At 57.0% G+C, this 23,535-nt stretch overlaps 3 protein-coding genes across 13 annotated transcripts; 1 reads left to right on the forward strand and 2 right to left on the reverse strand.

Annotated features, from left to right (window-relative positions):
- Positions 1–1,252: 1,252 nt before the first annotated feature.
- B4GALNT1 (beta-1,4-N-acetyl-galactosaminyltransferase 1) lies at positions 1,253–6,616 on the forward strand. 7 transcript variants are annotated; one of them, XM_063075930.1, is made up of 10 exons: positions 1,253–1,476; positions 1,986–2,150; positions 2,279–2,385; positions 2,843–2,883; positions 3,008–3,188; positions 4,312–4,410; positions 4,522–4,712; positions 5,048–5,347; positions 5,553–5,814; positions 6,399–6,616. In XM_063075930.1, the coding sequence occupies exons 1-10, from the start codon at positions 1,259–1,261 to the stop codon at positions 6,614–6,616; spliced, it is 1,782 nt and encodes a 593-aa protein (XP_062932000.1). In that variant the 5' UTR covers positions 1,253–1,258. The 7 variants fall into 7 exon arrangements, with proteins under 7 accessions (XP_062932000.1, XP_062932001.1, XP_062932002.1 ...); XM_063075931.1 differs by having other exon boundaries at positions 5,186–5,326; positions 5,574–5,814; XM_063075928.1 differs by having other exon boundaries at positions 1,259–1,476; positions 4,312–4,419; positions 5,186–5,326; positions 5,574–5,814.
- A 710-nt stretch (positions 6,617–7,326) lies between these two features.
- On the reverse strand, positions 7,327–13,904 carry LOC134361280 (solute carrier family 26 member 10-like). The gene is made up of 18 exons (XM_063076319.1): positions 13,562–13,904; positions 12,991–13,101; positions 12,281–12,438; positions 11,936–12,100; positions 11,515–11,667; positions 10,735–10,817; positions 10,440–10,587; positions 10,223–10,336; positions 9,432–9,509; positions 9,247–9,342; positions 8,732–8,838; positions 8,551–8,620; positions 8,363–8,479; positions 8,188–8,221; positions 8,026–8,108; positions 7,881–7,935; positions 7,658–7,764; positions 7,327–7,365 (listed from the first exon to the last, which is right to left on the reverse strand). The coding sequence occupies exons 1-18, from the start codon at positions 13,902–13,904 to the stop codon at positions 7,327–7,329; spliced, it is 2,061 nt and encodes a 686-aa protein (XP_062932389.1).
- A 2,202-nt stretch (positions 13,905–16,106) lies between these two features.
- Positions 16,107–23,105, reverse strand: ARHGEF25 (Rho guanine nucleotide exchange factor 25). 5 transcript variants are annotated; one of them, XM_063075624.1, is made up of 16 exons: positions 23,005–23,105; positions 22,633–22,747; positions 20,132–20,346; positions 19,901–19,996; positions 19,744–19,820; positions 19,488–19,554; positions 19,193–19,296; positions 18,912–18,981; positions 18,705–18,794; positions 18,522–18,614; positions 18,284–18,334; positions 17,989–18,066; positions 17,590–17,790; positions 17,266–17,446; positions 16,861–16,976; positions 16,107–16,461 (listed from the first exon to the last, which is right to left on the reverse strand). In XM_063075624.1, exons 1-16 carry the CDS (start codon positions 23,101–23,103, stop codon positions 16,351–16,353), a joined length of 1,764 nt encoding a protein of 587 aa, XP_062931694.1. In that variant the 5' UTR covers positions 23,104–23,105; the 3' UTR covers positions 16,107–16,350. The 5 variants fall into 5 exon arrangements, with proteins under 5 accessions (XP_062931694.1, XP_062931692.1, XP_062931693.1 ...); XM_063075622.1 differs by having other exon boundaries at positions 16,765–16,976; XM_063075623.1 differs by lacking the exon at positions 18,705–18,794 and having other exon boundaries at positions 16,765–16,976.
- Positions 23,106–23,535: the final 430 nt, after the last annotated feature.

Genomic DNA, 23,535 nt, shown 5'->3' on the forward strand with positions numbered 1-23,535 from the left:
CCAAACCTTGCTTGAAATGGGGTTATAGCGCGCCCCGCCCCCTCCTCCCAAAGCTCTTATTGCCCATCCTCGCCTACAGGGTCTGAACGAGTAGGGACTGGGATGACTGAGATTGGGGACAGGCGGTTGAGATGCCAGGGTTTGGGGGCGAAGGCGGGGGGGCTAGGAGGGAGGACCATCCCGTGTCGGGTCCGCGCCCCGGCAATTTCCTCCGCGCCCACCAGATGGCGCCGGGGCGCTCGCATTCCCGGAGCGGAGCCCGAGCCTCCGCCGCATCGAGCCCGGGAGCCGAGCCGCGCGGCGCTGCGGTATAAAGAGCAGGGCGGCGGACTCAGCTCTCCGGGCCCGGCAAGTGAAACCGGGTGCCAGGGATGCCCGGCTTTGTTCCTGGGGCTGGAGGGCAGCGGCTTCTCAACTCCGTTCCCCCGCAAGCAGGAAACGCCCAGAACCACCCCCGCGCTGCGGTCTACAAAGCCCAGAGAGTCCGAAGGCGGGAGGATCCCCCCCCTCTCAGGCTCACGCCCAGCTCCCCCAACAGGCCGCCCCCAGCCCCATGAGGACGCCCAGGCCCGGACTGAGAGCCCGGCGCAGCCCGGACCGAAATCTTGCCGCGGCCCTAGAGCGTTAGACAGGTCAGTGCCCCAGCGGGATGAGGGGCCGAGCTGGAGGCGGGAGGAGGCGCGCTCGCTGGTCCCCCCTTCCCCAGCGCAGCTTCCCGAGGCCACTCACCGGGTCACCTCCGCCGGGGGCGACCCATAGCGCGGGCGTGATTCTGCGTTTTTCCTGACAGGCAAGGTGTGGAGCCGCCCGCTGCAGCCCACGCCGGCCCAGGTGATGCTCGGACTAAGCGGGGAGGGTGCCGGGGAGGGGGAAGGTGTGGGCGCCGGCCAGGGCGGGCGGTGGGCTTGAGGACGTCCGCTGCTACAATAAAGCGGTGCTTTTCTACTTATGCACGGCCGCGTCGAAACCAGCGCATCCAATGTCTCCTGCACCAGGATGCCAGGCCTCGGGTGTGAGAGAAAAACCGAGATGCGGGAGAGGGCGAGAAGAAAGGAAGCCGGGAACCCTGAGACCCGCCCGGGGAGTGAGGGGAGGGGGTACCGGGAAAACCATTAGCGGTGCAAATCCTAGCGCGATGTGTGCAGTGGAGAGCGCCCCTGGGAGCCGGCAGGAGGCTCCGAGATCGCCGGGGTCAAGAGCCCCAGCCCTCGGCCTCCCTCTGGCCCTTTCTCACCTCCCCTCCTACCCTCACCCCAGGATGCGGCTGGGCCGCCGGGCCCTCTGCGCGCTGGTCCTGCTGCTCGCGTGCGCCTCGCTGGGGCTCCTATACGCGAGCACCCGGGACACGCCGGGCCTCCGGGCACCTCTTGCGCTCTGGGCGCCCCCACAGGGCCCCCCCAGGCCCGAGCTGCCAGACCTTGCCCCCGAGCCCCGCTACGCACACATCCCAGTTAGGATCAAGGAGCAAGTGGTAGGGTGAGTGCTCTCCGGAGGGGGTGGGCTGGGGGCTTTTGTTTCCTCCACTGCTGGGCTCTGCTGCCTGCACTCTCCTGACTGGTTGTGTGAATGAAGTGGGAAGTGGAGGAGGCTGCTGAGGCTTGGGCTGGGGGAAAATCTGTCCTCCCTGAACTTTGTCCTGGTGATGGAGATGGGAGGGCGTGCAGTCAGGGAGGACCCTGAGAGACTCCCAGATGTCCTGATTCAGGCATGAGAAGATACTTCAGATGGGGTCCTGAAGGATGGGTAGGCAGCTCCTGATATCTAGTAACTGGCCCTATTCTACACCTCTATAAAGTCCATGTTCAGGGGATAGGCCATCCCATCCGTGGTCCCCGCTCCGGAAGACTATTTGAAGAGCAATATTTGAGGAGACAGATATTGGATGGGCAGAGTGGAGGGGCCAAAGTGCAGGGAACTGTGCAAGAGGTTTGGGGGATGAATGGAGCTGTGTGGCTGGGCTCTGATGACCCTCCTCCCCTCTTCAGGCTGTTGGCTCAGAACAACTGCAGTTGTGAGTCCAGTGGGGGGGGCCTTCCCCTCCCTTTCCAGAGACAGGTCCGAGCCATTGACCTCACCAAGGCCTTTGACCCTGAGGAGTTGAGGGCTGCCTCTGCCACGAGGGAGCAGGAGTTCCAGGCCTTCCTTTTGAGGTACCAGCAGGAAAGAAGGGCATGACTCTGCAGGGGGTGAGCAGTGGGAGGCCTGGAGGGTGGCTGGGCCAGGAGGGAGCCCCTCTCCCCCTGACTCCCCCTCTGTCCTCTCCCTCCTCCACTGCCAGGAGCCAGTCCCCAGCTGACCAGCTGCTCATAGCCCCTGCCAACTCCCCCTTACAGTACCCCCTGCAGGGTGTGGAGGTTCAGCCCCTCAGGAGCATCTTGGTGCCAGGTGGGGAGGAGGGTCCTAGGCTACAATGGGGGTGGTGTCTGAGGTTGGGTAGGAAAGAATGAGGGGAGATTGGAATGGGAGGAGGGGACTTCTGATGAAAGAGGGTCTTGAGGTCAGAAGGGGGCTTAGGTGGGAAATAAGGACAGAAGGGACCCTAGGGTTGTCAGGAATTGCAGAAAAGTGTTAATTAGGGAGATTTGGGGAGAAGAATGTATTCTTTGCTGACTAGTCAAAGATTAGGTAGATAGCTAGGACAGGCCATAGAAGAGATACTGCTTTGATGGGAAGGAATCAACAGTCAGTCACTCTAGGCTATGTTATGCAATGTGCCCTGCTGAGGTCTCGTCAAGAGGGATGGGTGAAAAGTTCTTTGTGGTATGTGGTGAAAGAGGGGAGAGAAAGTGAGGAAGAATTCAGGGCTGTCTGTGTGATTCTGATCCCCCATCCTTCCTCCCAGGGCTGAGCCTGCAGGCAGCTTCTGGTCAGGAGATATACCAGGTGAGAGAAAACAGGAAGGTGAGGGGGCCAGATGGATACTGAGAATGCTCTGAGGGAGACAGGACCACCCAGGGAGGGATGGGGGTCAGAGCCTAACCCTGCATTCTCCAATTCCCTCTCCCAGGTGAACCTGACTGCCTCCCTGGGCACCTGGGATGTGGCAGGGGAAGTGACTGGAGTGACTCTCACTGGAGAGGGGCAGCCAGATCTCACCCTTGTCAGCCCAGGGCTGGACCAACTCAACCGGCAGCTGCAACTGGTCACTTACAGCAGCAGAAGCTACCAGGCCAACACAGTGGACACAGGTATGAGGCCTGGGTGGAAGTAGAGGAAGGCTGGGTGAACAGAGTGGACCCAGAAAGGCTGGAATGGGCAAATGGCAGAGGGCGTGGGAGGACTCAGGCAATGGCCAGAGCTGCCCAGCCACACAATGGGCATTTCAACCAGGCCAGCAGGCCCAGGGAGGGAGAGAAGAGGCCTTTGTTCATCTGGGGCCAGAGCAGGCCAGAGGGAAACCCGAGCCTTGGGTGCGTCCCCACTTCAGGCCAACCATGGGGGCCCCAGGAAATGACTTCCCCTGGGAGCCAGAAGACTCAGGCTCTATTCCCAACCCACCACTTACAAGAGAGCAAAGAGCTTTACCTTCCAGGGCCTCCTTTTCTCCTGTAGCAGAAGGGGTATAGATAGCATAGTCCTGCTTCTCTCCAAAGGCTGTTTGCTCCCACCTTAGGGCCTTTGCACTTGCTGCTTCTTCTGCCTGGAATGCTCTTCCCCCAGATTTTGCATGGCTGGCTCCTTCTTGTCATTTAGATCTCAGCTCAAATGCCTCCTCCTCACTTTGATGTTACTTGTCTTATTTTCTGTTCAATACTTGCTAGTATCTGAATTTTCTTATTTACTTAGCCTGAGGCCAGTCTGACTAGATTTTTGTGTGGCTTTTTTTTATTATTATTTTTATTTTTTGGTGGCTGGTCAGTATGGGGACCCAAACCCTTGACCTTGGAGTTGCAACACTGCATTCTAACCAAGTGAGCTAACCAGCCCGTCCCCAGACTGATTAGGTTTTATCAGCTTTGTTGCTTAGTAGTTGTGTTGCTTCATAGTTGTGTTACTTTTCTGTGCCTCAGCTTCTTTTTCTGTAGTAGGAATCTACTTAATACTGCTATCATGAGGATTAAATGAATTTATATATCTAAGGTAATTTTTAAGTGTCTGGCACGTAGTAAATGCTCAATAAAGGTTAGCTTTTAATTAAACCTTTTAAAATTGTCTTTCTCCCACCTGTCTGAATGTAAGTTTCATGGGGGTAAGAACCATGTGTTCTAGTTGGAAAGGCAGGACACAAAGTAAGTACTTAAGTATTGGTTGGCTGAAGAAAAGAATATTATCCCAGCCTTAAGAGCCAAATCTCACATCCTTTCTTCCCAGTCCGGTTCTCCACGGAGGGACATGAGGCTGCCTTCACCATTCGCATAAGACACCCCCCCAACCCTCGGCTGTACCCGCCTGGGTCTCTACCCCAGGGAGGTGAGACTGGTGGGAGCATGTAGGGAGAGGGCAGCCCTAGGAGGGGATTTCTTCCTGCTCCTCTTTCCCTACCCTCCTTGGCTGCACCCAACCCTACGCACTCGCTCTCAGCCCAGTACAACATCAGCGCTCTGGTCACTATTGCCACCAAGACCTTCCTTCGTTATGATCGGCTACGGGCGCTCATCGCCAGCATCCGCCGCTTCTACCCAACGGTCACCGTGGTCATCGCCGACGACAGTGACAAGCCAGAGCGCGTTAGCGGGCCCCACGTGGAGCACTATCTCATGCCCTTCGGCAAGGTGCGCAGCCAGCAAGGCTTAACAGCGCCCGAAGTAGTCGGGGAGGGGGTGCACTATCGGTCTGCAGCCTCCAGAACAGTGATTCGAGGACAGGCTGCCTCAGAATCACGGGAGTGCCTGCTCGTTAAGCACGAGGATTCCTGGAATGTAAGCTCCGTGGAAGCAGGAATCTTGTCCATCTTATTCGCTCTGCGTTCTTGTTATGGCGCTCAATAGAATAGTGAATGAAGTAATGAATGAATGCAGCAGGAATTCAATGCATTCCAAGACCTTCCCCCAGAACACTGACTCAGAACCTCTGGGAGTGGTGGTAGGAATCTGCATTTTTTACCTAGCTCCCATCCATTCAGAAACACTCCAAAGTTTGGAGAGAGGCACACGCTGTGGGGAGGGGCCCGGGGAGAGAAAGAAAGGTGGCGTTCGGGCACGTGCTATATTTACAGCTTCTCCATCCACACACACTTGTCCCCCAGGGCTGGTTCGCAGGCCGGAACCTGGCCGTGTCCCAAGTAACCACCAAGTACGTGCTGTGGGTGGACGACGACTTTGTCTTCACGGCGCGGACGCGGCTAGAGAGGCTTGTGGACGTGCTGGAGCGGACGCCGCTGGACCTGGTAAGGGAGGGGCAGCGGGATGTGGGGCGGGCGAAGAAGGGCCTTGAGCGGGCTAGGGCCACGGCAGGGGAGCCGCAGCCCAGAAGTGCCAGCCCTGAGACGGAGAGGGGACGACGAAGTGGGGGCTGGGGTCCCAGGGGTGAAGCGGAAGAGGATGGGGCATGGAAACACCCGAGGGAAAAGGGAGCCCAAACCTACCCGCTTCCAGACCCCGCCCCGCCCGAAGCCATCCTCCCACTCCCCACAGGTGGGGGGCGCGGTGCGCGAGATCTCGGGCTTCGCCACCACCTACCGGCAGATGCTGACCGTGGAGCCCGGTGCCCCAGGCCTCGGGAACTGCCTCCGGCAGAGGCGTGGCTTCCACCACGAGCTTGTCGGCTTCCCAGGCTGCGTGGTCACCGATGGCGTCGTTAACTTCTTCCTGGCGCGCACTGACAAGGTGCGCGAGGTCGGCTTCGATCCGCGCCTCAGCCGCGTGGCACACCTGGGTGAGTGGCGCCCCCTCCCGGCCGGGCCTGGCGCTGGGCGCGGCTCGGTGCAGCAAGGCGCCGAGGGCACCCGCCGCTCCTCCCCGCCCATGCCCATGACTGCCACCGGGGCCCCTAGAGCATATCTGCGAAGATTTACCAAAACCTGCTCCCGGGGAGAGGCAGAGCTCTCCCTCCCTCCAGGCCCCGCGTGCCATTTAAATCTCCACGGCCAGCACAGCCGCTGGGTCAGCCTTGAACCTCCCTACTGCACTCCCAGTCGCTTCCCCGGGTTCAGACCACACTCGGAGACAGCCCATCCAGCATTTATTGAACTTCTCGGGGTAGGGAGGTAGGTTTTTCCATTTTCAAAGTGCAAGACAAGTACTGAGTCCATTTTACACAGGAGTAAAACTGAGACCCAGAGGGGTTAATTTACATGCTCATGGTCCTTAAAAACTGAGACTTTGCACACGCACCATCCGTACGCTTAATTTTCATCCATACCCCTATTATTTCAGCTCTCCCGTGCAGGCTGGTCTTCAGGTTGGTCTTCTGCACCCTCAGGATCTTTCATTGTGCACCCGTCTTCCCTTCATCCCCAGAATTCTTCCTGGATGGTCTCGGTTCCCTTCGGGTTGGCTCCTGCTCCGACGTCGTAGTGGATCATGCATCCAAGTTGAAGCTGCCTTGGGCTTCAAGGGATGCCGGGGCAGAGACTTATGCCCGGTATCGTTACCCGGGATCACTGGACGAAAGCCAAGTGGCCAAACACCGCTTGCTTTTCTTCAAACACCGGCTGCAGTGCATGACCGCGGAGTGATGGCCACCGGGGCTTTCCGACTGTCAGGCTGGGCCTGTCTCCTTGTCCCTGCCAGGAACTTCAAGCAAACTCCACCACCCAGTGAGCATCCCACTGACTATCCTTACCCCCTAGTTCCTCACCCCTCCCTTTCATAACCTGATCCCAAATAGGGGCTTGTCCTGGTGACACCCCTCCTTTTTGCAAGCACCCAGGGGCCTGATGGAACCATAACCTCTCCCACAGCCAGTGCCAAGTCCTCCCCCCACCCCATTTTCATGGGGCAGGAAATGGGGAAGTAACTTTCCAAGTGCCAAAGAGCCCAGGGGGACTCTAAGAACCTAAAGAGAAACACTCTTCTCTCATCTCCTTGGGGCTGAGGGGGTGGAGAAGTTCCCCCAACACTAATGCCAAGGCTGTGCCCTCTGCCCCCATCTCTGGATCCAGGACTCTGTGCACCGGCTTCAGCCCCACCCCCAGGGAGAGCACTTGTGACTCTGGAACTGAGGTGGAGGCTGGTGAACACATGGTGAAAGCCATTTTAGTTGTGTCTCTGCAATGCTGTGGGCACGGAGGAAGGGGCACCAGGGTCCGTGTGCAGACACCCAGACTCACTTCATGGACTCCAGAGGCATTCAGCTTCACTTTATTAGTTACATTAAGAAAGGGGACTCAGGGGCCATGGCCCTCCTCACACATTGCTGGGGCCCTCTGCACTCCAAGTGACCAGGTCAGACCCACACTGTGCAAATCTTTGGGCCGGTGAGCTCCTGGAAAAGAAAGGGGATTAGTTGGGAATATGGGTACCCCTCTCCCTTGCCTGAGATTGGCAGTACTTTGAGGGGCACACCACTCCCTTTGGGACCTCACCTCTTCAGTTCTTCACCCATAGCTTGGCTTAGTCTCCCTGGTTTGGTCTTAAATCCACCCCTTCCTTCTTGATTTTCCTCCTCAGCCCCCATCCCAAATCCCTCTCTCTGGATCTTCAGCCACTCACCCACAACTCAATTGCTTTAGCCCAGCACCTCCTGGCTCTCACTCCTGATGTTACTGCCCCCTTACCAGTCTCTCCAGGGCATGAGCAGCTGCATCCTGGACACTCACAAACAGCTGTTCTGGGGTCACTCTGTCCAGGAGTCCTGCCCGGGTCAGTGTCCCCAGCACTGAGGCTGTGTGGGGAGGGTGTCAGGCTCTCAGGCTTTACGTCCACATCGTGTCCTTTCCCTCCCCCAAATGTCCAGTCATTCCCTTGTTGCTGGGCCCTTTCATCCTCCACACCTCTCACCATTACACTGAGCCAGGAGAAGGTGGATCCCAGCATCTTGGCATCGGCTGGCCAGCTGCGGGGGAGGAGGAGACGAGTTAAATCCAAATCAGAAGGTATGAGTGGGATGTTAAGGGGTTTCCCCTCAACCTGCCCTCTCCCTCACCTGTACCACTTCTCTGGCCCCAGCAGCATCTGCAAAGGTGACACCACTGAAGTCTAAGATCACCACTCTGACAGGCTCAGCAACTAGGATGGGAGAAGGCAGGAGTATCCAGATGCTTCTGTGGGTCCTGCCCAAATCTCCCTCCTTATAATCCCATCTCACCTATGTCAGGTGGGCCATCTGGCTTTCGAGTCTCCTATAAGTAGAGAAGGGCAGTCACCACCCCCAAGACACAAGCATGACCCTGTACCCCTTGAACACAAGGATACCCCTCAGAACACCCACCTTCCTCCCGCTTCCAAAGGAGCCACACTCTGCCTTGACCAAGCTCCCTCACCTTGCCTGCTTCTCCAAATCCCAGATGCCACCCCAGGGTACAGCGAAACTGTCCACGGGTTCCAAAGTACAGTGGTGTCGGATAGCTCAGGATGCAGAGCCCTGGGACCTGGAGGAGCTAAGGAGTCAGAGGGTCAGAAAAACAGCAGGTCTAATCTTTCTTTCCTTTTTTGGCTGTAGCCCACCCACCTTGTGGTTCTTTCTGAGTGGCCTGTAGAGCTCTGTCCCCTCAGCCAGTCCAAGAGCCAGGCACTGCACCCTAGGGAAGAAGATGGGGTCAGATTCCCAGCCTAGCCTCACTGGAGAGTCACCCCAAGCACCCTGTTCTCTCCCCTCCCCTCTTCTTGACTCTGCTCATCTCTGTGCCCACCTCTGGGTGCGGCACACCACGGTCATCATGGAGAAAACCACACCCACTGCCAGGCCCAGGTCCACACTCAGGGTCACTACAGCCACCCATGTGACCATCCACACAGCCTGTAGGACACAGAAGCAGGTGGATTGCCCAGAAGAAAGGCCGGGCCATCACTGCCAGGGAACGGGGTTCAAGGGCAGTGACTGCCAAGGCAGGTGATATGGAGGGATGGCCCAGGAGAAAGTAGACAGCGTGACAGAAGGAAGAGACAGGATGGATCCAACAGGATATACATCGTATGTAATGACCCCAGACCTTGTGTCACTTAGGTTACAAATATTCAGGTCTAAGGGGTTTAAACCTCACCCTTTCCCTTGTCTCTGAGTAACAGATATTAGGAGGTATGTGTGTTGGTGGTGGATGGGTTGCAGAAGTTAGGACCGGGACAGTTAGTTTTGGTCCAGGGCAGAGGCTGGGGATGCTGGGAAGATGGGAGGGGGCGATCTGGGGGTAATGCTGCCATTTCTCACAAAGTCCACGCGGCTGATGCGCCATAGTTGTGGAAGTTCCTGCATCTGGAAGAACATCTGGCGCATGCTGGAGATGTTGATGCAAGCCAGGACAGCCTTAGGGCAGAGGAGGCAGGCTGACTACCCCAATGTCCTGGGATATAGCCACCTCTCCCAGCCATGCGCGTGTCACCTCTGCTCCTTACCTTGGGCAGATAGTAGAAGAAGGGCCCCAGCCACAGCAACACTGACAGGACCACTATGCAGGAGAAGAGGCCTGCCAGCTGAAAGGAAGGAGGGATGGAAGCAAGGAAGGAAGGAAACCTCTCCCATCTCCGTGTGAGAGCTGGTCTCCCTGCCCACTCTGCCTCATCTTCCTTGGAAGTCTCCCTCCTCCCAAACGTCCTTCCACACAGATATTCCTCACTCCTCAACCCCCTTCTTGATATTCCGCCATTCACTCCTACCCCTCCCCTTCCCCCAATTAAACGCCTATCATTCACCAATCTCTCCCCAGATATATGTAGTGTAAGTTCCCTATTTTTGTAGCCCATCTCCACCTTAAAAGCCACTGTTGGATTACCCTATAAGCAGGCTAACCACATGCTTAGGGTACCAGCAAAGTAAGGGAAACCAAAAAATATTAGGGGGAGACTTGTATATATGATTTTTCTTTTAAAAGATGTCCTCATGGAGAAAAAAATCAGAATTTTGTGTCTTAAGTTTAATTTATAGTTTAGTATCATTTTTATTTTGAACTACATCTGAGGCACCATAAACATTTTTAGTGCTTAGAGCCCACAAAGGTCTTAATGGAACCTTATCTTCTCTCTCATCTAGATAGTCCTATCCCCTCATGCAACCTCTCTCACAGATTCGCATCCTCCTCTATATAGATGCCACCTGGGTATCTACCAATCTTCCACCTGTTTCTCCACTACCACCACCCTGGCCTCAATGTCCCATCCTTTCTCCTCATGCAAGGATGCCCCATTACCTGTGTATTCCCACCAGCATCCACTAATAAGCTGGTTGTGGCCAGTGTGGCTGAGTTGGGAAAGCAAGAGAAGAGGGAGGAGATGAGGTTGGAGGCACCGTGGGCCAAAAGCTCCTAAAGAAATGCAGTGAGATGAGGGGAAAGACAAAGGCAAAAAGGGAGTCAGACTAGAGGGTTGTTTCTTGAATGAGGTTGGGGTCTACCATCGGAGTCACACCTGGTTGGAGTCAATAGTGTAGCTATACTTGTCTGCATAGATGGAGGCCAGGGAGGCGGACACAGCAAAAGTAACCAACGCGATGGGCAGCGAGTCGGCCAGAATCCTGGGCAGCTCAGCCAGGTTGGGGAGGAGAGGTTGGGGAAATCTAGGGAAGGAAGGGTCCACGGTGAGGATGGGCTGGGTGCTGCAAGGAGATAGGGAGGGCAGAGAAAATAGGGCAGGGCAGGACAAGAGGAGGCTTTGGTGGAGAGGTGGGAGAAGAGAAAGTTGGTGTCTTTTCAGTCTCTCTTACCCTCCAGGCAACAGCCCCACTATCTGGACGTTGTATCTTGTGTCTAGGGAAGAGGTGAAGCAGAGCACAGAGGCCAGAAGCACCTGGGAAAGAGCAAATTAAGGCATGGGGCCCCTGGCAGAAGGGGCTCAGCAGAGAGAGGATCATAATGAAGGATTAGAAGGTGGCAATAGCCCAACAGCTGGGGGAGCTGCAATGTGTTTGGGATGGGTGCGGGCAACCGATTTAGAGTGAAGGAGTGTGGGTATGGGAAAGAGGAATAATGTATACCTGGGACTATGGAGAGAGATGGATGGGGAAAGGGGAGGCTCCTATGAGGTCCTGGATATGAAGAGGTGCAATTGAGCCATTCTAAGTAGGGAAGCTGGACTATATGTAAGGATATATGGGATATGCGTGCAGACGCGGAACATTTATTTAGTCGGGGAGAGAGAGAAATGGGGGTGGCGGCGGGGGTGGGGGAGTGGATACACTGAATTACAGAGAAAGACCCGGTGAGGAGAGAGGTGAGAGGAGGTGCTGTGGCCAGTGAGACAGAAGCAAGGGAGCGCTTTAGTGAGGAAGAAAGCATTCTGAGGGGCTAAATGGGGCTCCGTGAGAGAAGTGGGAACGTGCAGGCGGGGAATCCGGAGGATCAAATTGTTTGGGGAGGAGGCCTGGAAAAGTACGTGTTTCAGCAGGACTTCTCCTCTGTGACCTCTCTGCATTCCACAAGGGGGCGGCAGCGGCCAGTTCCTACAGGATGGGCAGGGTCTGTGCCCGGCTCGGGGCCATCCTCACCATGACGACTTCCCCTGGGATCGGGGTGGGTAGTCTGTCTCGGAATCTCACGTTCAATTCCTTGACCGGCACGAGCAGCGCCAGGCTGAGCGCCGAGACGGTCAATTCGGCCGGACTGCTCCGGGGCAGCGCCGTGAGCACGGCGGCCAGCGTCTGCGGGCAGGGGCGGTGAGCACAGGGACCCGTGCCAGGGTTGACTGCCCCCCAGCGCGGACCCACCAGGCCGAGGCAAGGCCCTCTGCGCTGCCCTCAGGAGATGGCACCTCCGCAGCGCCCTCATTCAGCCACATGGTTCTAACTTCCCTTACTCAGCCCCCAGTCACACAATATCCCTCCCCCTCCCTCCGTCCTTCCTCCCTCTTCGAGTCTCCCTCTTCCCGGGACCTCCAGAATCCTCTCTCCGCTGTTCTCCCACCCCCACCTTGAAGAGGGAGAAGCAGCCGATCTGGCGCGTGAGGGACAACCCCAAAAGGCTCGGCAGCTGGGACACTAGCACGTGCAGCGCGGCCCCACTGGTCAGCGCCTTGACCACAGGCTCCGACAGAAAGGTGGACAGGACGCCGAGCTGCAGCGCGAACATCGCCAGCTGCGGGGTGGAAAATGCACAGTCACCAACAGGAGGAGGAGCAGACCAGCAGAGCGCAGTGCTTCAGCTTCTCCGCTGCCCTGGACCCGACGGGAGGCTCGCCCCTTCCTCTCCCCTTGCCCAATTCCCCCGGGGCCCCCAGCGTGAATCCCCCAGGGCCCTCACCGGGTCCTCCCTCACCATCAGCACCCCGCTCCCAAAGGCCATGGCCGCGGCCGTCCCGACCCGCTGAGCGTCCAACTGCTCCCTCTCGATTCCGCTCAGATTTCCCCCGAGGGGTTCGGGCACCAGCCGCTCGACGGCTGAGCCCGTCATGAGGCTGAGTACGGCGAAAGTTCCTGCAGCCAGGAAACAAAGGCAGAGATGACCAGCTGTGCTCCCCAGGGCAGAGCAACAGCCCAGGCTCCGCGCTCTGGGGGCTCTGAGGCCAGCCGGATGCTGCTGTCAGACCCTGCTCTCCTAGAAGGCTGCTGCCTCCATGAGGACCGTGGGGCCACGAGCCGGTGCGGCAGCAGAGAACTGGCGGGGAGGGAAGAACGAAGGGCCCTCCAGTGGGTAAAAACTGCCTCCTGCTGAGACTCCCTGCCGACTGAGTGCTTCTTTGGGGCATAGTGCATCTCTTCTTCCCTTTCCAAGTCCCGCAGATGTTCATTTTAAGCAAATTTCGCGGGGAGAAAAACACCAAGTAAACGCCCACCTGTTTGCACCCACTCCAGCAAGCATTGCCTAAGTCAGTGTTTCCAGGTAGGGTTGCAGCAAGGAGGAAAGGGAAGGCGGGAGAGGTGAAGAGGGAAATAAGAGCTAGGGAGCTTACAAGAAGGGAAGGCTCAAACCCTGTCCATTTTCACCCCACGGAGGAGAGGTGTCATTGGAAGTCCCTCATCACTCACCTGTGGACAGGTGTCTCCCAGTACCCAGCAAGCTGTAGATGAGGACTGGAAAGAAAGAAGTGTAGAGTCCGAACACTGGGGGCACGGAGGTCAGGAGGGCAAAAGCCATGCCTGGGGAAGAAGTAGAAGGAAAGGTATATGGTGAGTGAGGGGTTGGGAGATTTTGACCTGCCCCCTTCCCACACTCTTAGAAGCTAGCATCCAGGACACTAAATCGTGCTACACGAGGGAACCGAGGGGTTAATGGGCCTCGGTGGGAGGTCGTGGGGCGGACAAGGTCACAGATCCGTGTCGGCCCAGAGTCCTGGGGGCGAGGCGTTGCGTCTCTCTCCAGTTCCCTGAGCCGGCACGTGTCCAAGGCTTCTCGCAGGATTGCGCAGATGAGGGGAGATGGGGGTAGGGATGTGCTGGAGCTCCATAGTCCTTACCCTGCACTTGGTCTCAGGTCCCTCTCTCAGAATTCCAGCGACACTAACCCACCACCTCGCTGCCGGATCGCCAACTTCCCACGCCTCCTCCCCGAAGCCCTCTATAGCTTGGCTCCTGACAGCCTGGTGTGGGGGCCTCTCACCCTGGGGTACGTGCACGATGCCCACGGTCACTCCGGCCACCGCATCCCCGAGCAGCCAGGCCCGCCAGCGGTAGTGGGGCAGCCAGCGCAGAGGGGGCAGCCGCGCCAGCAGCAGGCGCCACGCCCCCGGCCCGGAACAAGCTCCGGCCCGCCGCCTCCACAGCCTCCACAGCCGGGGTAAGCGGGTCTCCGCCGGTAGCCCAGGCTCCTGCTCTGCGCTCCCGAAGAGCTGCTGGAACCGAGCCTCGGTGAGAGGTTCCCTGAGCCTGGTGCCCAGGAGCGACTTAAGGTCGGAGGTCTCTCCCGGGCCAGGGCAGGTCCTAACGCCCAATAGCCCACTCATTTTGCCCTTGACCACCTCCAACTCCGCCGGGGCTTAAATACCCCTCCGCCCGCTAGCCCGAGTCCCGCCTCCATGAAGCAGGGTCCAATCGGCCTTGGAGGGCGCCCTCTCTTGGGGACCTTCTCGGTCAGGCGAGAGCTGAGGCTTGGGGAGGCAGAGTCTCTCTGTTAGGCGTTCCCTCAGACATCCTTGGCCGGATGGGATCGCTCGCTCTGGGGCCTGCTATGGGGGGGTGGCTGTGGAAAAGTATAGAAATCAGAGATAGGTCAAAAGACGAGCGCACTCCCAACACCCAGCACCCACTATTTACCACTCCTAAGCCTTTTGATCCCACCTCTTCACTCCCGGTTCATTTCCCCATCTGCACTTTGGACTGAGACAGAAGCTGGCTCCTCTTGGATCATTGGTTCTTCCCTGAGCCGCTGAATTCTCCTCACCAGAGCAAGAAAGTCCAGTACCCATTAGACCCCATCCCAGATCCAAATGTTCATGTGGCACAGTTTGCTCCAAGAAAGTTTAAGGGGCTCTATTGGCCTCAGCATTTTCACAAACTACTAAGATGGGAAGGAGCTACATGTATCCGACAGAGAAATGGACAGAGAACCACTGCCCCACACCTCTGCAGGGAGTGGCTGGGCCTAGTGCAGGGCCTCAGGGTAAATACTGAACTGATTTTATTTCTTAGGAGCCAAAAAAAGCTGAAGCACTATTTATTACATTCAAATGCTATTCACAGGGCCGGCCTGTGGCTCACGTGGGAGAGTGTGGTGCTGATAACACCAAGGCCCTGGATTCGGATCCCATATAGGGATGGCCAGTTAGCTCACTGGGTGAGCGTGGTGCTGACAACACCAAGTCAAGGGTTAAGATCCCCTTACCGGTCATCTTTTTTTAAAAAAACAAACAAACAAAAAATGCTATTCTCAAAGTAGGCACTCAAAAATACAAATATGTGGTTAAACCAAGTACAAAGGGGTCACCCACCCACCTCATGTATCCCTGCAGTCCCTAAAGAAATACAAAGATTCTGAGCTCTAGAATCCTATTTGCCACTATCCCCTCCTCCATACACAAGAATCTTCTGCACCCCTACCCATCACCCTCTGGTACCCCAGCCCTTGACCCCAAAGCTCTGGGGGTGCGGTACAGTGAGGGCGGGTCTCCTCTCTTCAATTTCTCCTATTGTTCCCCAGAAGTCTTATCTGGGCCCTACGTCCTGTCCCCCCCCTTACAGATCCTGTCCCCCCCCCTTACAGATCCCAGAAGTCTTATCTGGGCCCTACGTCCTGTCCTCCCCCCATTGTCGGGCAGAGGGACCTCGGGTTCCTCAGGGAGGACCCAGCTCCTCCTCACCCTCTCACCCCAGCAGTCTATTGTCTGCTGAGGAAGCCCAAGTGCACGTGACCGAGCCCAGGGGACAAATGGACACAGTGGACACACAGATGCACAAGGACCCAGGACAGGGCATCTGGGCATGGATCTCTGCATGTTTAGCTCTCTGTTCCAGGGGCTGTCTCAGAGGTTGAGAAGGGTGGTAACTCTCGGGCTCTACACTCTTGGATCTGTGTTTTGAAGAAGAATCCCTCCGGCTCAGTATGGACATACCTTATGACCTCCCAGACAGCAAAGATAAGGAAACCTAGAGCCAGGAAGGCACCACAGCTCCCAGGATTCTCTCCACTATCCCATTCTCCCTCAGCTGAACATGGAAGCCTCAGAAGGAGAGGTATGTTGGGCATTTTGTGTTTTAGTATCCGGACGTTGGGAGAGTGATGGGGAGTCACACTACACTGGGCTTTCTGGTGGGGTCTAGACCAGAGGGTGGATGGGAAGGAAAGAAGGGCTGGTTAAAGAGGAGGATACATCAGGGATCTAGGGTTTTCCAGTGGCTCAAAGCCCCAGGTCTGGGCTGAGAGACGCTGCAACTGCTGGTGAGGGACAAAGATATCAACATCTTTTATCTTATACCCTGTGCCCTTCTCCTTTCACCACCCCCCTCCTCAACTGACTGGGGCCAGCTGATCTCTTCCATAGCACTTCACCCCATCTACCCCCACTTACAGCCTTCCCTTCCCTCTGCCAAGACAGCAGCCTGAGTGATATAACAAAACCTTTATTCTCAGAAAACAGGAAAAACAAAATAAAAAACAAAACCAATAATTTCTATCTGGCCCCTACCCCAGCCCTCCTGCCCACCCACATATCCTCCTTTTGGGGGCACTGTGTTGCATGCATAGGGGTGGGAGCTGAAGGAAATTGTGTTCCTTGGGTAGAAAGAAGTCCTTTTGGGTCTAGGTACTCTCCTCCAAGTTGATATCATTCCCAGCCTTGCCCACCCTCCAGACACACAAGAGGGAGGAATTATGGAGTGGTGCCAGAAGGTCTGCCCTGAAGCTCCTTGGAGAACAGGTAGCTGAGTCAACACCACCCCCATGGCCTTCAACAGTTACAGCTCATCTTCATCCAGCTTGGCAAGTCTTGCCTGGCAGGGAGGGGTGTTCAGAGTTGGAGGGACTGGAGGAGAGTCATGAGGAGCCTGGGGAATTTCACTGAGGGCCTGAAGAAAGATTTAAGTCAGAGGATCAAAAAAGGTCAGGAAACCACCCTCACTCCTCTTTTCAGTATGAGCCCCTAGCCAAGCTACCTCCTCTTGCCAGATATCTTAGACTATCTGAGACTATCGGCTTCTCCCAGAGTTAAACTGGAAGGAAGGAGAGTAAGGGATGGAAGGAGGAAGGTGCAGACAAAAGGAAGTTGGTAGAAGAAAGGAGTGATATGGAGGAGGGAGATTTGGGGATCCCAGAATGAGAAAGGCCCTCCCCATCCAGCCCCTACATCCAGGGGACTTTATTCCTCATACCTGTGTGTCCAGGGGCAAGGAGGCTCTGGACACCTCCCTTTTGGACAACAGCAGCAGGGAGGGGAGAGAGCCATTGATGGGTGTGTATGTGCTGACCTGGGCTCGGTCTCCAGGCCGAATTCTCCCAGGGCTCCCCACCCCAGGCCCTCCTGTCCGCCCCAGGCTGTTGGTCTGGCTCTCCCGTCTCTGGTACTCAATGGGTGACTGCAATGCTGGGGCAAAGAGAGGAAAAGAAAGGAGGGTTACAGCAGACAGGTCCCTTCCCTAGGGGCTCTGCTTGTGCCATCCTCCCATTTTGCCTTCCCTCCTAAGGACTGTCAGCCAATGTAAATTGCATGGGGCTTTAGTGGATTCTGAGTTACCACATCTTGAGCTAGTAGGGATAAAAGGGGAAAGGGAAAAGTCAGGGTTAGAGAGCAGGGGTTGGAGACTGGGCAGTGAGAGATTCAGGAGGTCAAAGGGCTGAAAGGGCATGTGGGGGAGGGAAGATGAGAGCTTCACCGTTGAGAAAGTCCCGTTGGCTTTCCAGGATCTGAGCCACTTGCTTGATCCAGGCCTGACTGACTGCAGGGTCTGCAGCCTGCAGGACATAGCGCTGGATCCCGCCCTCTGGCCCTCTGGAGGTCAGTGCAAAGCGGCAAGGGTCACCTTGGAGGTTCCCCTCTAGTCCCAGACAGCTCACCTGAATAGACAAATAGGAGACAGCCCCAGATTCATCAGCCCCCCTCTGGTTCCTGCCCCCATCCCAACAAATTGAGAGCCAGACATTCTCTCAGAGGCCTCATCCCACCCATCAGAGCGCTCCCTCAATTTTCCCCTGCCCACCTTGATGCTGCTCTTGTACACATATCCAGGCTGCATTCCACCTCGCACTCCTCCTCCCAGGGCCTCACTGAAGATGATGATTTGCTCAAAGAGGAAGACGCGCCTCTCTCGACCCCGGGAAGAGAGCAGCCCCCCAGCCTCGGGCTCCATGACCCAGAATGTGTCCTGGCGTAAGAGCTTCCCTTGAGCAGTCAGTTTGCCCTGGAACCAAAGGATAGTGGCCTTTGAGAAAGGAGGAGAGAAAAAAGGCAACTCCCTGCTCCTCCCTCCCTCCCCTGACGCTCCCAACCAACCATGGGGTCAGCCCCAGGAGAAGATAATTCCCCATAAGAACCCCCAGAGTGCTGAGATTAGGACAGAATAGCACTGGGCCACCAGTTTCCTGGCCAATCTCCATACCTCAAATCCCCGCAGTCTCCCCAGAGTCATCATATCATTGCAGCGCTTGGGCACGAAGCACATGACCTCCACAGCTTGCTGGGACACAGGTAAAGAAAAGCATTGTTGGGCAAAGACAGTCATTATTGGGAAAGAGGCCCCCTCAGCCAGCTGCCTCTTCAGACCATGTCTTGACCCCAGCCAGCCTCCCCGGAAAAACCAAACAGCTCTAAACCACCCAAGGGGCTGGGGAAACCCCCAGGACTAAGAGGATAAGGTATACATGGTACGTCCTGGAAGATCTGAGAGTCCTCACCTCCAGCTCTTCAGTATCCATCCCAGCTCTACCGTAATACTTGAGAAAATCCTAAGACATGGAGAAGAAATGTTCAAGGAGATCATGAGGACATTCTCAGAAGCTTCCACATCCTCCCCTAAGGACACAGGTAAGGACCCCCAGGAAGTCTGAGGAAGCCCTAAGAACCCTGGGGAGATGAATGAGGAAACACGGCTACACCAGTGGGCTATGCTCCCAGGGACGAGGTGGTCCTGACCTTGAGCAGGAGTTGGTATTTCATGATCCTTTGCACAGGTTTGATGAGGAGGTCATTGAGCTGTAGGCGGTGCCCCAGCTGCTGCCGGAGCTCCTGAGGACAGGGACACGATGGTTATGCAGCCCGGAAAGCCTGCTCATGCTGATTCTGTCCTGTTTCCCCCAAGGCACCTCAGCCACTGACCTCAAAGTAGCTGTCCCCAAACTCTGACACCACGTACTCTGACTTGGGCTTATTCTGACAGTACACCACATACATATGCAGCCGGCGCTCCTAACAGGCATATAACATTGAAGAGAGTAGAGTGGGTGTGGAGGGAGGGCACATCTCCAGAGAGCCCTGACACATCGCCAAGCCCCTCTACCTAAGTCCCACCCTCTCAAGCCTCACGTGTTTGATGAATAGCTGAGCCAGCCAGTCAGGATCCTTTAAACATCGCTGTAGCTCCTGCAGGAAATAGCTGGAGGGTTGGCAGAGAAAGGCAAGTCAAATGCATTTCAGAACCTCCACCTGCCCCACACCCCCTAATTTCCAGCTGTCTGCCCTAGTAGTGCTCCCTACAAAATTTCTCCAAATGTTCCTTAGGTCATGATGGACCCACGGTTGGGATACAGAGACAACCAGATGAGTATCCCTCCCCAGCACCTGACTCTCAGGGCTCCACCACTCACTCTCTGTGCCACTCGTAGATTTGCTGGATGTTCCCAAACACAATCCTGTCACGGCCTCGAAGACTCTCGGGGACCCCCTGAGCAGCCATGGTGGCCATGTAACCCTGTGGGAAGGTTGGGGTGGGTGCATGAGTATGTGTAACCAGTCCTGGTGGGACACCCCCTCCCAACAAGTCCAGAAGTAGAGGGGACTGGGAGCGTGGAACAGAGGAGCACCGAGCCATCTCCTGAAAATACCCCTGGGCAGAGGGAAAGGGCTGGTGGGCCAGGGCTGGGAAGGGGTAAAGGAAGCTACCTCCACAATCTGCCCCAAGTCGTCCACGTACATTTTCTCTGTTTCTACCAGTTCACTTAGGACATACCTAGGAAGGGAGCAGGAGGGTGCCTCCACTTCAGAGTCTAGGCACACCCGTGGTTTAGCCAGTTCCTCCCTCCTAGACTAGAAGCCCCTTCATCACCATAGCCAACCTCAGAGGGAGTTTCATCTAAGATGTGAGGAATAGTCTTCTGAAAGTTGTGCAGTTGGTGGAGAGGGGAAGGTGGACACTTACATACTCCTTTCCAGAGCCGCCTTCTTCTGCTCCTCCTCACTCTCAGGAGCTTGAGACAAAGTTTCCTCTTCGGGTGGCTGGAAGAAAAGAACATTCTAGGGTAAGCAAATGAATGCCTCTTGGATGAGGGGAGCCTCTCAGACCCATTTCTTCGTACCTGTGTCTTATCTCCAGGCCCCTCCAAAAAGGTGGTCAGCAAACTCAGTTCTGGCAGCTCCTCTCCTGTGGCTAGAGCTGGCTCCAGCATCCAGTTCTGGGGGCCAGAGGTCAGGTTGCAGAGGTCAGGGACAATAGCTGGGTCTCCCCAATGACAAGCGGCCCCAACTTGTCCTCTCCCCCAGTGTCCTTCATGGATGTCTTACATGTCTCTGTGGCATTTTCTGCTCACCTCATATTGTCCCACCTGACCACCATCTGCCTCAGTTTCCACACTGAGACAATGTTTGGAATGATCCAACCATCTCCTCAGGCCACTGACTGGCCCTGGGGGGCCCGGAGAACAGGGGCCAGAGCTGAGGCCAGAGCTGGGGCCAGAGGGGGCAGCCAGACCCGAGGCAGCAGAAGCTGATATACTCCCCTCACTGCCAGCAATGGAATAGGATTCTAATGGGGGAAAAAAGAAAATAGGTGAGTGATAGATATTGCCACAGCTCCAGACTCAGGGTCCCAGGGAACTCCCAAGATCTCTCCAAAATGCTCAGCCTCTCTCTCCTAGGGCTCATTCTCCTGTCATCCTCATTTGAGTAGGCCAGGATAGAAAAATTCACCAGGGTACCCTTGGGAGGAAGGACAGTAAACAGCCGGCTCCCCAGGCCTGGAACCCCCAGTTACATGTGGAGGTTCCCCATGAAGTTAATAGCACAGATATGGGGGTGGGGGCAGCCATCTGGGCAGACACTAAAAGCTGGGGGTGGCCATCTGCTCTCCCACAAATCCTCCCCTTTCCAATGGGTACAGACCATTCTCTAGGAAAGGGGGGGAGAAAAAGAGCTAAGAGTCCATCTGCTACCCCCAGACCCCTCCTCCACCAATTGCAGTAATCACTATAAAAAGAAAAGACTTCTGCAGCCCACTTTCCCCAGGCATGCACAGACCCAATAGAGGGGGCCAGTGAGGAGAGAGCTCATTAGGGTTATCTTTGGCCTGGACTCACAGACAGAGGAACTCAGGGAGAGATTCGATTCCTTATAAAGCCCCTTGTAGCCCTCATTCCTCATTCTTCCATTCCCCTGCCCTTCTTCAGAAGTAGATTCCCAGCAAAAGGATTTGAGGGAGGATACACAGTTCTAGGCCTAAGGGAATTGTGGGTGGGTTTTTCTCATATCCAGTTGAAGATGGGAGAGAGGTAAGAGTCTCCTGCCCCTTCCCCAATTTCCTTAACTTGAACTAATAGAAATCTGGAGGCAGAGGAACCTTAGAGAGCATCTATTAAGTCACGTTCCTGGAAAACACACTTAACATTCTCCAGCTCTAAGTCCCTAGGGCCAGGGCAAACAGATGCCTTAATCCCCCAGCCCGCCCCCCACTCAACACTGGGCCTTTGCGACCTCGAACTCACCACGTCCCCCCCGGGCGAAGCAGCAGCCGCATTTTGCCAGCACTTTTCGGATCACACGGGGACAGGCACAGCGACCCCCCTTGTGCCCCCCCCGCATGGCGCCCGGGCCCCCCCGCGTTTCCCACCCGGGCCGGCCATGCAGGGGGAATCACGGGGGTCGGGGCGGGGACGGCGCAGGGCGCACACCCCCCCTCCCTCCTACCCCGGTCCAGGCTGGGAGAGGGTGGGAGAGAGGGAACAGGGAGGGGGGGGCCAGGGGTAGGCGGAAGTCTGGTCCGGAGAAGGGCTGGGGGCTCTGGAGAGGGGGCGGTGCGGGGCCCGGCCGCCGAGCTGGGCGGGGAGGGTTTCCGGAACCCTGTCGGTGCGGGGCCCAGGGTCCAGATGTCCAGCTGGGGGGAGGGGTGGAGGGGGAGGCTGGCCGGGATGCGGCAGCCGCTCCAGCTCTGTCTCCGGCCTCTGGCTCGGGGTGGCTCTAGGCCCAGGAGGGGGAAGGGGCGGGGGCCGACCCGCCGAGCCACTGGTGCTGCGCGGGTCCCGGCCGAGCAGCGAGCCGAATAACAGGCCCGGCCGCGGTGCCGCCACGGGGAGGGGCCTCTGCGGCCCAGCTCCGCCCTCTCCCTCGCGTTCCCCCTCCGGCCTGTGCCCGGTTCCCGCCCCAAGCCCCCTCCCCCAGGCGCCCACACCACGTTCCCACTCCACGTCCTCAGCGCCTCCGCCCCTCCTCCCCAGCCCGGGCTCCCCCGCCCCGGGCTCCCCTCCCTCCAGCATCTTGAGTTCTGACTGCGGAGCGCCGGGGTGGGGGTTAAGCCCGGCGGCGGAGTCCGTCTGGGTTGCCCCTCGTCCTCTGCAGTAGAGAAGGACTGGGTGGATGGGGCCTTGGCCTGTGCGAAGATGTCCTGGGGTTGGGGCTGTTCCCGGACGTGCGGGGGTGTACAAGGCCCGCCGGTGGGGGTGCGTGTATTGGGAGCTCTTTGTGGGGAACACAGCCCAGGTGCCGCCCTCTTGCCGGACCCTTCTTTCCTCCAGGCCCCGGGACTCCAGCTAAGACTAATCACCAATTAAGGCGAAGTCCTGGAGCCCGGGCTGGCAAGGGTCCAGGGGTGGGGCGCGGGGACACTCCGCCTGCGGGGGCTCGGGACAGGCTGAGGTGGGGGACACACATCGGACTAGAGGGCAAGGAGAAGCGGAGAGGTCTCTGCGATTAAATGGGCCTCATGCAAATTAGATGCGAGCCTTTATGCTAATAAGAGCAGAATAATTTTGAATTCGCCACTTTGCGCAGGACAACAAGCTGTGCCCCACCCCACCCCACCCCACCCCCAGCTTCTTACCGGGCTGCAGAGCCCAGGCGAGGACCTCACGTTCGCTCTCCCCTCTCTGATCCCCCTCCGTACAGTCAGACTCTGGCTCGGTACACCCCAGCCCTAGGGGGCTTCTTTTCGGGGGCTGCAGGGACAGAATGACCGTAAGGAACCCGTCCTCCTAGGTAGCCTTGACCTCCCCATTCCCCTTCTCTCTCCTGTCAAAATCCACATTGTCATAAAAAGGGTCGCCCAGAATGTGGCTATGCCCTCGTAAGGGAACTCGTGGGTTTCTGCGACTGGCCCGCAGAACTCCTGTTTGCGGGTAAATCGAGTTGTGGGATGTAGCCCTCTTGAAGGCCCCTAAAGACCCGAGACCCCACCGCGGCCCCGGTTTCTTACCCCCTCCTGCCCGGGTAAGGCGCATGCGCGCAGCATGCCCCCCATAACCCCCAGTATCCGGTCAGTGCGGCCAGGGGCGGGGCGGTCCGGGGGCTTCATGCTGGACCCCTACCCTGATCCAAGTTTCAGGGCCGAGGGGGCACGGAAGCTGGGGGGCTCTGAGGCCTGCGCGCGTCCGGGGAGTTGCTGCTGCTGAATCCGCCCCCTGCCCGGCTCCGCCCCCACTCCCACCCCAGCCAAACTTCGCAAAGTGGGTAGGGTTGTTCCTTCTCTATAACCATAGTTCAACAACAAACAAACCCCTCTGAATCCTGATTCCAACATCGAAGCGTGACCCAGGGCTTCGCAGTGTTATTGCAAAGCCCACTAAGTGTATCCCGTTTCCCCAGATTCCCAGGAGGCAGAAGGACAGCGAAGGCACTCGGATATTTCCCCATCACCACCCTTTCTCTTCTCCTGCTCCCCACACCACCTCCACCCTCACCCTGTCAATGGAACAGAACGGGTCGGGCATAGAGAGTTGCATATTTT

Source organism: Cynocephalus volans, chromosome 12 (genome assembly GCF_027409185.1).
Source record: "Cynocephalus volans isolate mCynVol1 chromosome 12, mCynVol1.pri, whole genome shotgun sequence".
Lineage (NCBI taxonomy): Eukaryota > Metazoa > Chordata > Mammalia > Dermoptera > Cynocephalidae > Cynocephalus > Cynocephalus volans.

Excerpts from the sequence above, each read along its gene's own strand:
- B4GALNT1 (XM_063075930.1), top strand. The coding sequence starts at position 1,259 with ATGCGGCTGGGCCGCCGGGCCCTCTGCGCGCTGGTCCTGCTGCTCGCG. Across the intron at positions 4,713-5,047 it reads ATCTCATGCCCTTCGGCAAG|CTCCCATCCATTCAGAAACA; the intron begins GTGCGCAGCCAG and ends TTTTTTACCTAG. Across the intron at positions 5,815-6,398 it reads CAGCCGCGTGGCACACCTGG|AATTCTTCCTGGATGGTCTC; the intron begins GTGAGTGGCGCC and ends CTTCATCCCCAG.
- LOC134361280 (XM_063076319.1), bottom strand. The coding sequence starts at position 13,904 with ATGAGTGGGCTATTGGGCGTTAGGACCTGCCCTGGCCCGGGAGAGACC. Across the intron at positions 12,439-12,990 it reads TGGGAGACACCTGTCCACAG|GAACTTTCGCCGTACTCAGC; the intron begins GTGAGTGATGAG and ends TCCTGGCTGCAG. Across the intron at positions 8,109-8,187 it reads AGATGGCCCACCTGACATAG|TTGCTGAGCCTGTCAGAGTG; the intron begins GTGAGATGGGAT and ends CTCCCATCCTAG.
- ARHGEF25 (XM_063075622.1), bottom strand. The coding sequence starts at position 23,103 with ATGAAGCCCCCGGACCGCCCCGCCCCTGGCCGCACTGACCGGATACTG. Across the intron at positions 22,748-23,004 it reads CCTTACCCGGGCAGGAGGGG|CCCCCGAAAAGAAGCCCCCT; the intron begins GTAAGAAACCGG and ends CTGTCCCTGCAG. Across the intron at positions 19,821-19,900 it reads GGCCTGGAGATAAGACACAG|CCACCCGAAGAGGAAACTTT; the intron begins GTACGAAGAAAT and ends CTTTTCTTCCAG.